Here is a 15,991-nt window from a genome sequence, read left to right as displayed (position 1 = left end):
TTGAAAAAACATTTTTGCAACTTTGTATCAAGGGACTAAATGGTGGTCTCAATACCAAATATGAGGCACCAAGTTAGTATCTGGTACAAAAAATCCTGAAAAATCACAAAAAATTTCTTATTTTAGGCAGTCAATATTTATTTCTTACTAAATTATTAGGATATTTATTACGTTTATTGTTTATTAAACTTTTGTTCTTTGTTTTCCCCTGGTTGTTATCATAGTAGGCCTGATTGGTGTAATTATCGTGCAAATTCGGAACAAAGCACCAAATTTGGACCGGACATGAAAAAAAATTTAAGGGTAGCCCTTATTTCTGGACCCATTTATTGAAAACCTAGGGTAAAGCCCAAGAGCTGATTTTTTATAGAAATTTCAAACTTATTTTAGGCCAAAACTAATTATAGAATCTGAAAGCTCTTGAAAAACTATGTAGAAGACTTTTAAGCGAGTATGGCTGATTTCTGTACTGAACGGGAGTTATTTGATGAAGAAGTGGTGGTTTCCCCCTCATTTTAGTCATAAATCGCTTATAAAATAACACTTCTATATCAAATAACTGAGGCCCGGAAAACCCGAGTTACAAAAACTCGAGTTACAAAAACCCGAGTTACAAAAACCCGAGTTACGACGAATGTGACGTCATAAGTCTCAAATTATGACGTCATAAGGGAACTTCTTAACTCGAAAAAGTTTTTACTGTTGTTTTGTAACTCGAAATATTTTTTTTAAATTTTGTTTTAGAGTTACGTAACTCGAAAATAAATTTTAAATTTCATTTTTCGAGTTACGTAACTTGAAATTGTAGTACATTATTTGAACTTTCGAGTTATCTTCAGGTGAAACCAAGTCGGCCAAAAATTCTAGAATTCATACCATTAATAAATATACACCCTTTCTTTCGAGAAGAATCAATAGATCTGATTAGAATAGAAACTTATTTTAAAGCGGAAATGATAGAAACAGCGTCGAAAGATCTAATTTATAAAACAATAATTATAATAAAATAAAAGAACAGACGTCATGATTTTGAACAATCAGAAGAATATTTTAAGCAATTATTTTAACGATTACAATTCATTATATTATTTTGTACATTGTGCAATCGAGAATCTTTTCAACGAAATATGTGTTGTGTTTTTTTATAAGAACATCTAAAAATTCGAAGCCTTCGGGTCTTTAGCTTTTTTAGTTGAGCCTTAATATTTTCTTAAAATGTTCCTATTTCACTATTAGCATTAGGTGAGTATTTTCTGTAATTTTCTAAGAAATTAGGTGTTTTTGAGTCCATAAGTAAGGCCTTAGAATGTCAAGAAATGTTCTTAACTTATTGTCATAATTTTAGCCCTCGAAACCTTCTGTTCTCGTATGGTTTGTTCTTAAAAAATGTGTGAAAACCTAAAGAAACTACAAGTTCTACCGAAGTTTTTAGTTTTTAGCGAAAGGACAATGAATTTGAATTTAACAAATATAGATTGTGGAATACAAAATATATTTCGAGTAATCGAATCTTTTAGATTTTAAGTCTACTTCACCCAACAAAACCTTCAGAAATTCCCATCAAAATAGAAGATTGTTTACTGTCCCCTTTCATTTTTATTCCCTTCCTCTTTTCTTTTAGTTTTATAGATCAAAGACCCCATTTGTAAACAAAAAGAAAAAGAGCGCTTCTTAGAATTTTTGGCCAACCTGGTTGCGCTTCAACATAACTCGAAATATTTTTTTAAAATTTATTTTCGAGTTACGTAACTCTAAAACAAAATTTTTAAAAAATATTTCGAGTTACAAAACAACAGTAAAAAACTTTTTCGAGTTAAGAAGTTCCCTTATGACGTCATAATTTGAGACTTGTGACGTCACATTCGTCGTAACTCGGGTTTTTGTAACTCGGGTTTTTGTAACTCGAGTTTTTGTAACTCGGGTTTTCCGGGCCTCCAAATAACTTCCATTCAGTACAAAAATCAGCCATACTCGCTTAAAAGTCTTATATATAATTTTTCAAGAGCTTTCAGGTTCTATAATTGGTTTTGGCCTAAAATGAGTTTGAAATTTCCATAAAAAATGAAGTTAAAAAAACAAAGTTTTTTAGAAAATTTAAAGGAGGTGTACCAGAAAGTACTATCACTAAGAATTAAAGGGTGGTATACCTATTTTGAGGGGGAAAATAAACTTAGTACAGGGTACTTAACGGTGGTGTGTCATTTCTTAAAGGTGATATCAAGATTGTACCGGGTATTAAGGGGTGGTATACCTATTTTAAGGGCTAAATTCAACTTAGTACCAGGGTACTAAGTGGTGGTGTTCTCAGATAAATTAAAAAAAAAACAAGAAAGTACAACTTTTTGGCACTGGTCAAGTACTACAACTTGGTACCCCCCCTGGGGTGGCTGTAGATAAATTATTATTATTATTATTATATCATATTTAGACCATATTATACGGAATATCTTGGCTCATTCTATTTCTTGATATTATTTGAAAATAACTTGGAATAAGATTTTAGCGTTTATTCTAAAGCTTTCCCTTCTTACCACGATGCTTGTTGTACATCAATTCTTTAGTGCAAGCGATCATGTTGATGCCCTCAGAATTATTTTCCTACTTTCAAATGCTTTCTACAAAATACCCTGGACGTATGATCAGTTTTATCTTCTAGATTTCATACTCACAAAGACAGGTCGACCCGTCCTGTATTTTTGTAATCTGATATATACACGAGCTGTGAAGCACATTTCTGCCTCAAAAAAATTTACAGTAGGGAATTCGAATTTAGCGCCGTCCTCACTTACTAAAATAAAAACCAAATTTCGGAACTTGCGTTTTCTCTAAGAAAGTGTGACCAATGAATAAATAACAGAATTTGATTGGCTGATGTGTTTTCAACCGTCATTAGGATCTGAAATTTTGATCGGAAATTCAAACTCTCAACCCTAACCATGCTATATATTTCATTATCAGTATAAAAAATAAGAAATCATAACGAAAAGGGTATTTTTTTATTCCTTTTTTTATTCTTTTCTTTTTCATTTTCAAAATTGTAACACTATAAAATTTTATTGCAAAGTACAGCCAGTATAGTAACTATAAATAATTTATTAACCGAATTATTGATTTTAATAAAATGAAATAAGAATTTCAAACGTTTTCATATCTGTTTGACGGTCCTTTTTTATTTTTTCAAAACTCTCCCATTCGTCAAAATGTTTTATGTACCTTATTTTTTTAATAAACATTCTTGTTTATACTATTTTATATCATCCTTGTTTTCTTTTTCCAATTATAGATTAGAAAAAATACATAGATAGAAAAAATAAATAGAATATTGTTGTGGAGCAAGATGAGCTACATGGCTGGAGGAGGAGCTGCTAATAGTGCTGAAGCTCAAATCAAAGGTCAGTCTTAATTAAACATTTGAGTTATTTTGACTTCTATTTTAATATGCTTCATCACGAGAGATTTGAAATACAAATGAAATGAACGGTCTTGATACGTTCACGAACGTTCCGTAGCGCAACTGGATTGTTCCCGAACGCTCTTATCGTTCCCAAACATCCAGCAACGCTCGCGAACAATCCCTTGTGTCCAAAGATTAACGTTCAAGAGCGTTCCGTAGCGCAACTGGATTGTTCCCGAACGCTCTTATCGTTCCCAAACATTCAGTAACGTTCGCGAACAATCCCTTGTGTCCAAAGATTAACGTTCAAGAACGTTCCGTAGCGCAACTGGATTGTTCCAGAACGCTCTTATCGTTCCCAAACATCCAGCAACGCTCGCGAACAATCCCTTGTGTCCAAAGATTAACGTTCAAGAACGTTCCGTAGCGCAACTGGATTGTTCCAGAACGCTCTTATCGTTCCCAAACATCCAGCAACGCTCGCGAACAATCCCTTGTGTCCAAAGATTAACGTTCAAGAACGTTCCGTAGCGCAACTGGATTGTTCCAGAACGCTCTTATCGTTCCCAAACATCCAGCAACGCTGGCGAACAATCCCTTGTGTCCAAAGATTAACGTTCAAGAACGTTCCGTAGCGCAACTGGATTGTTCCAGAACGCTCTTATCGTTCTCAAACATCCAGCAACGCTGGCGAACAATCCCTTGTGTCCAAAGGTTAACGTTCAAGAACATTCCGTAGCGCAACTGGATTGTTCCAGAACGCTCTTATCGTTCCCAAACATCCAGCAACGCTCGCGAACAATCCCTTGTGTCCAAAGATTAACGTTCAAGAACGTTCCGTAGCGCAACTGGATTGTTCCAGAACGCTCTTATCGTTCCCAAACATCCAGCAACGCTGGCGAACAATCCCTTGTGTCCAAAGATTAACGTTCAAGAACGTTCCGTAGCGCAACTGGATTGTTCCAGAACGCTCTTATCGTTCCCAAACATCCAGCAACGCTGGCGAACAATCCCTTGTGTTTAAAGATTTTAATGTCGCAAACGTTTTGAGACGTTAACGAACGTTAATGAACGTTCCTGAACGTTCTAAAACACTCATAAACTTGTAAATAGAACGAACGATATCAAACGTCCAAGAACGTTCTCTGGCGTTCTTACCTTAAAATCTTCCGTATCGTTCGTTCTACCAAATCGCTCCCTTTCTCTGGTCGGTAATATGGATCCTCTTATTTTCACCATTGAATCAGTATGTATTTTTTTCCAATGAAAATCCAATTCCCCTTCAAATTCAAACTAGAGAACGCCAATTGTAAGTTTGAAGTTTCAATCCGTTTTTCTCCAGAATTATTGAAATAATCCCCAAGACCTCTTGGGGGGGGGGTGGTGGTAGACTGACTGCACCTAACATTATTGAGGATCAGTATTTTTTCCACTTTTCTAAGAAATCGGATGTTTTCCAGTCTGCAAAACCCATAAATATATGATAAACTTGTTCTCAACATCGAAGCCTTATCGAAGTTCTTTTAAAGTTTGATCTGATGAAAAAGCTTGTACTCGCATTTCAAAGGAAGCCCTCTCTTAATCCAATGAAGCAAAACACAAAGCTCAACAAATCTGATAACGAGAATTGTCTTGTGTTCAAAAAACCCATATGCCTGGACCCTATAAGATAAAATATTGTTGGCTCTTTTTATAATTTGATCTTTAAGGGACCAAAAATTTTATCCAAATTCTCAACTTCAGTTGAGCTACAATCTGACAATGTCTGTGTGTGTGTCTGTGTGTCTGTGTGTGTGTCTGTCTGTCTGTCACAAAAACTTTAGGGCAGCCTGGAGACTTCAAAAATGCTTGGATTTGGTTGATATTTGGCACACTTGTTCCTTGGGTGAATATCTGGGGGTGTTTTTTTCATTTTTTGAAAATTTTGATTTTTGGGGCCTGGGGACGAGTTTTTCGCCAAAACGAGGCTAAAACTTTGGGGCAGCCTGGAGGCTTCAAAAATGGTCGGATTTGGCTGAAATTTGGCACACTTGTTCCTTGGGTAAATATCTGGGGGTGTTTTTTTCACTTTTTGTAAATTCTGATTTTTGGGGCCTGGGGACGAGTTTTTCGCCAAAACGAGGCTAAAACTTTGGGGCAGCCTGGAGACTTCAAAATCTGTTCGATTTGGCTGAAATTTTGCACACTTGTTCCTTGGGTGAATATCTGGGGGTGTTTTTTTCTTTTTTTGAAAATTTTGATTTTTGGGGTCTAGGGACGAGTTTTTCGCCAAAACGAGGCTAAAACTTTAGGGCAGCCTGGAGACTTCAAAAATGCTTGGATTTGGCTGAAATTTTGCACACTTGTTCCTTGGGTGAATATCTGGGGGAGTTTTTTCTTTTTTTGAAAATTTTGATTTTTGGGGCCTAGGCACGAGTTTTTCGCCAAAACGAGGCTAAATCTTTGGGGCAGCCTGGAGACTTCAAAAATTGTTCGATTTGGCTGAAATTTTGCACACTTGTTCCTTGGGTGAATATCTGGGGGTGATTTTTGCATTTTTCAAAAATTTTGATTTTTGGGGTCTGGGAACGAGTTTTTTGCCAAAACGAGGCTAAAGCTTTGGAGCAGTCTACAGGCCTCCAAAATGATCGGATTTGGTTGAAATTTGGCACACTTGTTCATTGGGTGAATATCTGGGGTTCTACAATTGGGCCTATGAATGATTTGAAGCCACTGAAGTTGAGCCCAGTGCGTTGCGCACGTTCGACTATTATAGAGAGAGATTTGGATTAGAGAGAATAATTCAACTTTTCAGTCAGAGGGGAAAAATATTTTACTTCGAATCACAGAAAGATTAGAATAATAGAGGTTCGAATTAGAGAGAGTTAGCTATACTCGCTTTTCAAAGGAAACCCTCTCTAAATCTAAAGACGCAAAAAGCAAAGCTCAACAAATCTGATAACGAGAATTGTCTTGTGTTCAAAGAAAATCAACTTGTTTATTTTTCTCTTATCTATCCGAGAATCCAGTCTCCCAAAGGTCATAGCTCCATTTTATTTTCATAAGAGATTTTATTTAAAGAGCGACTTTTCCAGCTGTTTTCCAGAGAAGACCGGTTAAAATTTTGTAACGGTGTACTTTAAGATTTACAAGTGTTTTTGCACTGTTTTTTATAACGTATTTTCTGCTATAAAACTGGAGTTATGCTTTTTTGGTACATGAAAGAGAATAAGAATTTGTTAGGTCCAGTCAGTCTGCCACCGCCACCTAAGAGATCTGGTAGGGATTATTTTTTAATACATCTATCTGGAGAAAGACAAATTAAAACTTCAAACTTACAGTTGACGCTCTCTGGTTCGATTTTCAAGAGGAATTTGATTTTCATCGAATAAGGGAGCGCATCGAATAAGGGAGCGCATCGAATAGTAGAGCGTTGTTTATAAGAGTCTCTTGTTGGTAGAGACTTTCAATTTTATCGAATAATGGAGCGTATATAATCGAGTAGCTCTCTAATTCGAATTTGAAGGGGAATTGTATTTTCATCGAATAAGAGAGCATATCGATTTTAGAGAGCGTCTTTTATGAGAGTTACTTGTTAACGGTGACTTTCTATGTTATCGAATAATGGAGAGTATCAAGGAGTAAAAAGTCGAATTCGAGAAAGTCAACCGTACGTTTTCATCCGGAAGGTAATGGAATCAGATATCCCTTGGTTTCTTAAGTGAAAATTCAATTTGCTTCATATTTTTACTTTAAGGTTATAATCACAGAAGCGCTGTTTATTATTCGGGATAATATAACGTAAATATTCGGGGAAAAGGGGATTTAAATAACCCCTCCAAAATTGAATTGTTCGATGACAGAAAGTTGAAGTGCTAAAAAGCTATAAAAACTCGGTCGTTTTATAATCTATTATACTAGTTTGAGTAAAGAAAACGATTTAAGTTAATTTCATACTCAAAGTTTCATGCCATCCAGGATGGCAATCTTCAGTGAAATGAACGTTCTATAAAAATCTACAATTTAATGTCTTCAAAAGGTTTTCTGACGTCGATTCAAAATAAGAATTATTCGAAAGTTTCGAGGAGAAATTTCCGTCTGTGACGGCATTTGGGGATGATTTCAGTTCGCTTGTTTAGCAAGTTCCGACCCGGATAGGTAGCAATCTCAAATCCAAATTTCACTAAGCAACACCGCATTACCCGCATCAGTTTCACCAAGCATCACTGCATCAGTTTTGAAGCCATTACGAAGGCGATTTAAATCCCTTGAATCTTTGAGTGTTACTTTTATAGATTGAGTAAATTTCTTTGTATGAACTCCTCTGTAATATTTTGAAAATGAGGTAAGCGTTGCTCTGTACGGCCTATTTATAAGTTGGACATAATCCGTGGGAGTTTTTTCGGAACTATATAATGATGAGAAACTTTGAATTAAGTAAGTCTGCGACCGCAGTCGGAGGCTACCCGAAGGCTCCTCTTTCGATAACTATCTACCCGAAGATAGGGGAGGGCGCCACTCTTTCTCCCTGGATTGGTCCGCTTACCCTTGATCCTTCTCTTAATTGCTGAGTATCAAGCAGAGAGGCATCAATTACCATTTTGGAAATCTTTGGTATGATCTGGTTGGGGGGCTGAACCCACAACCTTGCGCACCGTAGCTGGATGCTCTACCACTGTACTACGGTCGCTACGGTAGCTTTTTCTGAACTTACAGTATCCTTCGTTTTTCAGGTATTGTGGATCGTTTATCGAGCACTGGTCAAAACCAAACACGTATTGGTTGTCGTAAATGTGGTTATCGTATGTAAAAGCTTATTTTAAACTCTGATTTTAGCGGGAACTAATTTTCGCGATCGAAAAAAAATGGAAAAAATCGCTTTTCGCAGGAATTAATTTTTATGGTTTTGCCCTATTTTGGACACATTTTTTTCAATTTCCTAGGGATTTTCGATGAAAATGGACAAATTTGTTATTTGTGGGTTATAACACGCCCGGCGGAACAACCATAAAAGTGGGGAGGTTGAAGACTCAAAATGAGACAAAATTCGCCAGGATATTGAGAAAAAAAATCTCATTTGCTCAAAAGTGGGGAGGCTGAAGTCTCCCAAGTCTCCCCGCTTCCGCCGGGCCTGTATAATTTTCACAGGCTCAGGCAAAATTGGGTACGGGGACGTGCCGCTTGTCAGGGTTCCTTTTTTAGGCTCTGAAGATATGTGACAGGTTCCCAAATTTACTAATTTTCAAGATGTGTATCTGACAGGGTCGATTTTTTATTATTTTGGACAATTTTCAGGGTGGAAAACAGAAAATCTTTCAAATTTTCGTCTATTTTTATTTTCAGGGCGAAAATAGGAAACATTTTCAATTTTTTGTTCTGACAGGGTCCCAATCTTGCCAATCTTTCATATCTGACAGGGTCCACTTTTCAAACTCAAGCAGCACGTCCCCGTCGGCCGTCAAGGTCAATGCCCCCCCCCGGGAACCGTGGACACTCAACGAGGGGCAGCCTTGACTGGAGAAAAAATAAATAAATTTCAATAAAAATGCCAAAAATGAACAAAAGTGACGAAGGCGCAGTGAACATATTATAAAGCGCCCGCCTCGGATACTTTATCAGAGAATAAAGAACAGGTTTAAGACATTCTAATGAAAAGATTTATGTGTAATTCCAAGGATGAAATAATCTATCACATATTCAACTTTGTGTTAAACTTTTTTTTGTCTGAAAAATGAGCTTTTCAACATCTTTGGCTTTAACATCGAATTAGGTTTCTTGATTGTACTTTCTTCTAATCGTTTTAAGCTTATTGGGCTGACCTTCCAGCGCAGCTGGTTTATTCCTTTAATTATTGATCTTTCTATTTCTATAAAAACCTCAACATTTGTGGTATTTTTTTATACAAAAGAATCCAAAAATAAACTGGAGTAAAGTTTTCTGTTTTAAATTTTAACCGCTTAAACTCTATTTTTAAAGAATCCCACATTGAACTTTTAATTAGCTTTTTTCTGAAGGTTTATCGGTTAATTTGGCACAATTGCATCTTAATTTTAGGCGACCCGAAGGCTCCTCTTTCGATAGCTATTTACTTTAAGGTGGATTACCTGGATTGCTCTTCTTACCCATCATTCGATTTTGGACTAAGTATGAATTCTTTGGTATGACCCTGCCGGGGATTGGACCCACGACCCTCTCTGCACGCCGTAGCCGGATGCTCTACCTTTGCACTACAGTCGATCATTTTTTAAAGGTTACCTTTGAGAATATTTTAAAATTATTGTAAAATCCTAGCGGCATATTAGGCCATTCCATTTTATATCCATACAGGGGGGGATGGACCAATATTTCCAGAGGATAATCCGAGAAAAACTCCCAGAAGGTAATCCGAGAAAAGTTTCCAAGGGGTGTTCTTTCATTTTTCCAAAGGGGTAAAGAGTTTTTCTAAAATTTCCAGGGGTAAAAGACTAATTTTATCTCGTCCACCCTCACTTTAAGGTATGAAAAGAATTTTTCCAAGGGTATTTTTGTAAATTTTGCCATTTTTCAGGGGATATCCACACATTTTTAATAATTATTTTTTGACTTGAAAAGGTTCGTCCACCCTGTATGGTTTTTAAATGGAACAACCCATTTGGGGGTTTTCATATGAAAGATTACCTTTTTTTTCTTATTTTTCCAGCTGGTCATTTAACATTCCAGTGCTTCAACACAGCGGAAACTTCAGCACCGGTTGATGATGTCGAAAGCACAACATCCGATTCCGAAGCTGAAATCCAAGAATTGGAAGCTCAGTTGAGGGAGAAAAGAAAACAAGAAGAGTGTAAGTTACCAAGCTATAATATAGTTGTTGTGTGAGTGAGGAGAGAGTCTATCACCATATTTCCCTAACACCCCTGTCTGGAAGAGCTTGGGATTCGAACACAGTCCATTGCGGTGAAAGTCTGATCGAAACCTTCACACTTCCAATCGGCAGAATGTTAGTGAGACACAGCGATAGCCTTGTCCAGATGGCGTGTGTATACCGAGTTTATCGTTCTTTATCTGCAATTTGAGCTTTACTGTACTAAAGTTCCTTCGGCTATACCTTTACTGATCGTATCTAGCGCCCTTCTAACGCCCAACTGCGCCTTCCACGCTCCACTGGGCAGCAACTTAGCAATTGCTGTCCAGCCCTCCTAAACTTTAGTGTTGTTTCGGCAGCGATCGGCGGCGGACCTGCTCAGGACATAGGTTTGTAAGTATCCTTTTCTTATTTATAGCACGATTGTAGAGCGTTGTCATTATTAAATATTAGTTTATTGTAACTGCATAGTCTCCCGTTCCTGTCTGCAAATAGGATTAGGTTCTACTCCCCTAGGTTCCTTTAGCCCGCCCCTTTCGTAGTCTAGACTCACTCACCCACTGCGTCTTATTCGTCTGCTAGGCCAGCACTCGGATAAGGCTCCAGTACATTACTAAGCTCATTTTGACATCAATCGATACTTCGATTATCATATAGTTGTTGTTTTACTAAAGGAGTTTTGATTTTCCACATATGGAATTTAGAAATATCCAGACCTGCACGTTTTTTTATGAGAACAAACTATATAAGAACACAAGGCTTCGATGGCCAAAATGCTAAGAATTAGTTAAGAATATTGTAAGCCTTTGCGGACTCTAAAACACCCGATTTCTTAGGAAAATTGATCACAGAATGGGGAAAATAAGAACATGTTAAGAACATTTTTAGGCTTAAAACATGAAAAGTTAAGAACATCCAGAGGCTTCAAAAATTTTGGATATATATAAAAAAACGTGTGTGTGTGTGTGGTCGAATAATTAATTAACATCTGGAAATCGACGATCATTGGGCTAATTCTTTCCTGCGTACAGCCTGATCATTTTAGATGGAAGTTGTTTGAATGTCAAAAGAATACCTTTTATTACACGAATATTACTAGTCATTTTACTAACACGAATTGAACCCCCTAAATTAAAACCAGCCGTATTGTCCTTCAGAAAGCACAAAAAATTCGTGTTAATTTTTTGCGTGTTAATTTCAAGGCCGTTGAATACTTGCCTAGTAATATTCGTGTAATAAGGTATTTACTTTTTTTTATTGTCTAATGATGTTTGTGCCGTTATTAATTGTGTTCTATCCCCTCAAATTTGTTATTTTGAAAGCACTTGAGCTGATTAAAACGAGATGAATTAAGTCATTGTAGTGTTAACATTTTACGTCAAGCGGCGCTACATCGTTGAAAAGTAAGATCTAGCGCTCTCGATGCATTTATAGGACTGTTGAGTAGTACTACCTTTAAGGTACCACTTAAAGAAAACTTTGAAAAGCCAAAGAAAATTTTAAGTGGTTAGAATGGAAAAGCCTCCAGGGTTTATATGAAGCTCATTGACTTTAGCATGTCTCTCGGGAAAGTGATTTGTCAAAGCGTGAAAGAGATAGCATGTCAAAATTTAGAGCTTTTAATCTGAAGTTTATATAAAGTAGGTTCTAAGAAAAAAAAATTAAACGGAAAAGTCATTGAATTATGAATTGATCTATGAAGTGTGAAAAGTACTACCATTAGGGTACCACTTTTCAAAAATCTCCGATCAAAGATGACAGATAAACCTTGGTCCAGGGAATATTAGGTTCAGTGGTCTGAACATACAAAAACGGTTGAAACACACAGCACCTTCACCTTATCTGACGTCAATATAGTCAATTTAGTGTCTTCTCCTTGATCTGCGAGAGCATTGATTTCCGAAACCTAGACGTCACATACTGAACAAAATTTAAACCATGTTTGCTTTGTGGTGCCGTCTGACGGAATCTGATTTCCAATGCTTCTCGCACTTTCCTATCAAATTTTCCTCAATATTTTCACTCTTTTCTTTCCGAGAACTTTCGTGCTTAGCAGATAAAGAAATAATCAGTTCTCGACAATCTAAGACCATGTTCACACGTTACTCTTCCGTTTCGCTCCGGTCCGATTTTCGTTACGAATCGAGCGTGTTCATATTGGTTTCGAAAACGAAGCAGTTCCGTTCAACGAAAAAAGTGGAGCGAAACGGTTTCGATCTGTTTTGCTTTGTCACGTCTTCTTTTTTGACGTTTCGAATTTTGACGCTCAGACTTGTTTCGGAACCGTTTCGTTTCGGAACGGAACAGAACCGTAACGTCTGAACATGGTCTAAATAATTGGTTTTTGTAAGACGGAGGTAATTGAAAAATTACTTTGTTATAGTGAAAAGGAAAAAGAAGAAAGAAAAGAAGAAGAAAAAGGAGAAGAAGAGGTAGGAATTTCCATTGAATTATAACTAGCATCATATCGCCGATTACCTTTAGTGCATGACGCTCTCTATTCGACGCTCCATTATTTGATAACATTTAAAGTCAACGTCAACAAGAAACTTTCAAAAACAACGTTCCGCTATTCGATACGCTACATTATTCGATGAAAATCTAATTCCCTTGGAAATTGATTTAAAGCTAGCTTCAACTGTACAACACAACAATTACCTTTAAATTTCTGCAAAATCTGTACGGTGTTGCTGGCTTCAACAAAGTCATTTTCGTACGACGTTTTTTTTTTTCAGGAAAAGGAAGTATTCGGACAGCGAATCTAACAGTGAAAGTGATTCTGGTAAGATGTATTTAATTATGTTGTTTTAAAACAGTGTTAAAGTTTTTCTGTTTTTTCTTCATTTTACGAGAATTTTTCCTTGAAGGGGACTGAGAATTTGTTCGAATTACCCTATCGGCGAAAACTTAGCCGGCCTTAATTATTAGTCCGCCCTAATTTTAGTTACCTCGTCAAAATTTAGCCACTAAAGGCCGACCAATAATTAAGACCGACTAAAAATTTGGGCCATTTCTAAATTTACAAGCGGATGGAAAATAGGAGAAAGCTTAAAATACTGAAAAATAAGGAAAGCTTAATTATAAACTTTAATTTGGCCCTAATTTTTAGTCGGCCCTAATTTTAGTCACCAAGCCAAAAATTAGTCACTTAGGGCCGACTAAGTTTTGGCCGATAAGGTATAGAAATATTAAAATGGGTGTAAGTTCGAAAATTGGCGAGAGTTCTGCATAATTCACCAAAATCTGAAGAATATGTGCTGATTTATTGTGTAAGATCCATTTTTCTTGCTTCGAACACTTTTAAATATTACAGTGGTATCCCCCATAACTCGAACACGCACGGGGAACACAAATCTGTTCGAGTTAAAGAAATTTCGAGTTATGGAGAAAGGTTTTTATAAGTTATTGTCAACTAAAGGGATCATGAAACTTTTTTTCGTGTTAAGGAGACATTCGAGTTATAGAGGTTCGAGCTAAAGAGACTAAAGTGTACTTAAAGTATATGTCCTTATTACATCGACACGTTCATTCACTAATTGGCGTAGAAAGTGGCAAAGCTCTGGATTGATTTTATGCCGTGCTATATGATAATTTTCAACTAAATAAAGTTTGGTTCAGAAATTACTCGAACTTATTCGAACTCGAAAGTTAGTAGCTATGAATACCTTTTCGTGTAAGACTGTCTGGATGAACGGTTTTGACCTTTTTCAAAAATTATCAATTCATTCTGAATATTCTGTTTGAAACAATCCAATTGTTATATGATTTTCAGACGATAAAAGAAGAAGCAATAGTAGTAGAAGAAGGTGTAAAGAAGAGCGCGACAGGTATTCTATTAATCTGGATTAAATTTCGCATAGATAAATTATTGCAAAATTCTTTTAGGAATTTCGCCCAAACCTCTACAGGGTGGCCAGCGATACTGGAAATACTTGAAAATACTTGAATATACTGGAAAAAAATATTGGTACTTGATTATACTGGAGTTTTTGAAAAAATGCCCGTTTTTCCAGTATATACTTGAAAATGATAAATCGGAATACTTGAAAATACTTGAATTTCTTTTTTCAATCAAATCTTCTTTTTCCAGGGCTCTTACAGGCTGTTTTGAAGTATAAATTTTCCAAAATTTTCTATTCGGACCCAACCATGGTGGGTCCTCCTGATAACAATGTATTGTACCCTATTTGTAAGGTTAGACATTCTTGGTTGGTCTTAATCACTTAACCTATTTGATATGGCTTTTTTTTAAAAGATGAACCTTAATGGGCATACAAAACTGTACAAAAAATGAAAAAAAGTAAAAGCAGAATCTTAGATATTCTTCAGCTCAAGTTATTTACTGCAAGATAATCCTCATTGAGAATTTCAAAAATCTAGCCTTTGGAGCATGCAAAAAATGAAAAAAGTAAAAGCAGAATCTTAGATATTCTTCAGCTCAAGTTATTTACTGCAAGATAACCCTCATTGAGAATTTCAAAAATCTAGCCTTTGGAGCATGTATTGAAAGAATATATCCAATGTGCACATTTCCACTCTTTCTCTGCCAAATGGATATCTGATATTTGCAAATCAAGCTACTGCTGAAAAATGGAGCCCATGGTAAATGAATTGTGCAGGCTAATACTAAAGCGGTCAGGGAAAACCTGGAAAACCTGGAAAAAGGGCTATTTTTAGAAAAAGTCAGGGAAAACATGGAAAAGCCAAGGAATTTTTGTAAAATTCTTCAAAAGTCAGGGAAAAGTCAGGAAATTTCTTTCTATAGTCCCTTGAAATTGATAGTTTTAGCCAATCTTTGAATCCTTATTTTTCAAAATTTTCTGTGTCGGACCCAACAATGGTGGGTCCTCCAAGTACATGTTTTTTCTTTTATAAGCATAACGTTTATAAGCATATGCAGGCTCAGTTTTTGATACCTAAACAATGGCTCTATTGTTTGAGAACAATAGAATGCTAAGCATAATGCGAGCCTGATGTAGGGGCAGACACTTGCTTATAAAAAAAAAAACATGTAATCATGAAACCCACTAATATCAGGACACTTGACCTATCTAAAATTGATGGTGGTATTTTTGAAAAGTTTGAAAGGTAGTGACATGAAAAGTGCTACATGAAAAGTGCTCGCCAATTTTCTATGTTAAAAACATATGCTAGAAAATAAACCTTCTGGGAGCAGTGAGCCATAGGGAAATGATTCTAGAAATAAGAAGTTGAAAATTGGGAAAATGTCAATTTTTCAGCAAAGTTTTTGATTTGACTGAATTGACTAAACTCTTAATTACACAGTTTCTTTGTCTGCTCGAACTGGAAATGTCTTAAAAGTCTTGAAGTCTGATATTTGAAGAAAATATTTCTGATAGTCTCTAGAAAACATTCTGGAAATATCGGAAAATATCTTCCTACTACTTAGAATTGCAATAAAAGAAATTTTACCCACTTCGCTCGCAACCAAATCCTCTGATTTGACAACCTTGCTGCGTAAGCTGTTAGTAATAAAATTCTAGAAATTAGACAACCGCTGTAGTACGCCATGGTGTCATAAATCCACTAGTTTATAGAGCACATTTTGATCTGTTGTTTAATTTGAGAAAATGTCAAAATAATTCTGGCATCAGTGACATTATTTTGTGCACACAATTTTGTCATAATATTTTTAAGAAAGGGAAGCCCATAAAATTTCTGGCAAATTGAGGATCCGGATATCCCTATTCTAACGAAGCACCATACGTAAAGTTCAAAATATACTTGAATGTACTTGAATTTTGCACCTTCATATA

The 15,991-nt window shown here is 36.1% G+C and overlaps 1 protein-coding gene across 4 annotated transcripts in view; it reads left to right on the top strand.

Annotated features, from left to right (window-relative positions):
• The window catches only part of LOC136817155 (protein SREK1IP1-like), a 113,149-nt gene that overhangs the window by 94,393 nt on the left and 2,765 nt on the right, over positions 1–15,991 (top strand). For 2 of the 4 annotated variants that reach the window (XM_067073493.1, XM_067073494.1), the window contains 6 exons: positions 3,284–3,392; positions 8,107–8,175; positions 10,053–10,193; positions 12,598–12,646; positions 12,950–12,996; positions 13,987–14,041. In XM_067073493.1, coding sequence (XP_066929594.1) covers positions 3,338–3,392; positions 8,107–8,175; positions 10,053–10,193; positions 12,598–12,646; positions 12,950–12,996; positions 13,987–14,041 — 416 coding nt within the window. In that variant the 5' untranslated portion in view covers positions 3,284–3,337. Of the gene's footprint in view, positions 1–3,283; positions 3,393–6,526; positions 6,653–8,106; positions 8,176–10,052; positions 10,194–12,597; positions 12,647–12,949; positions 12,997–13,986; positions 14,042–15,991 lie in introns of those variants that run through there. The other 2 variants (XM_067073491.1, XM_067073492.1) reach the window with 2 other exon arrangements.

The sequence above is a fragment of the Clytia hemisphaerica genome, unplaced genomic scaffold (genome assembly GCF_902728285.1).
Source record: "Clytia hemisphaerica strain Z4C2 unplaced genomic scaffold, Clytia hemisphaerica genome assembly, whole genome shotgun sequence".
Taxonomy (NCBI): Eukaryota; Metazoa; Cnidaria; class Hydrozoa; order Leptothecata; family Clytiidae; genus Clytia; species Clytia hemisphaerica.
The sequence above is the reverse complement of the archived record's forward strand: the minus strand, read 5'-3'. Positions and strand labels throughout refer to the sequence as shown.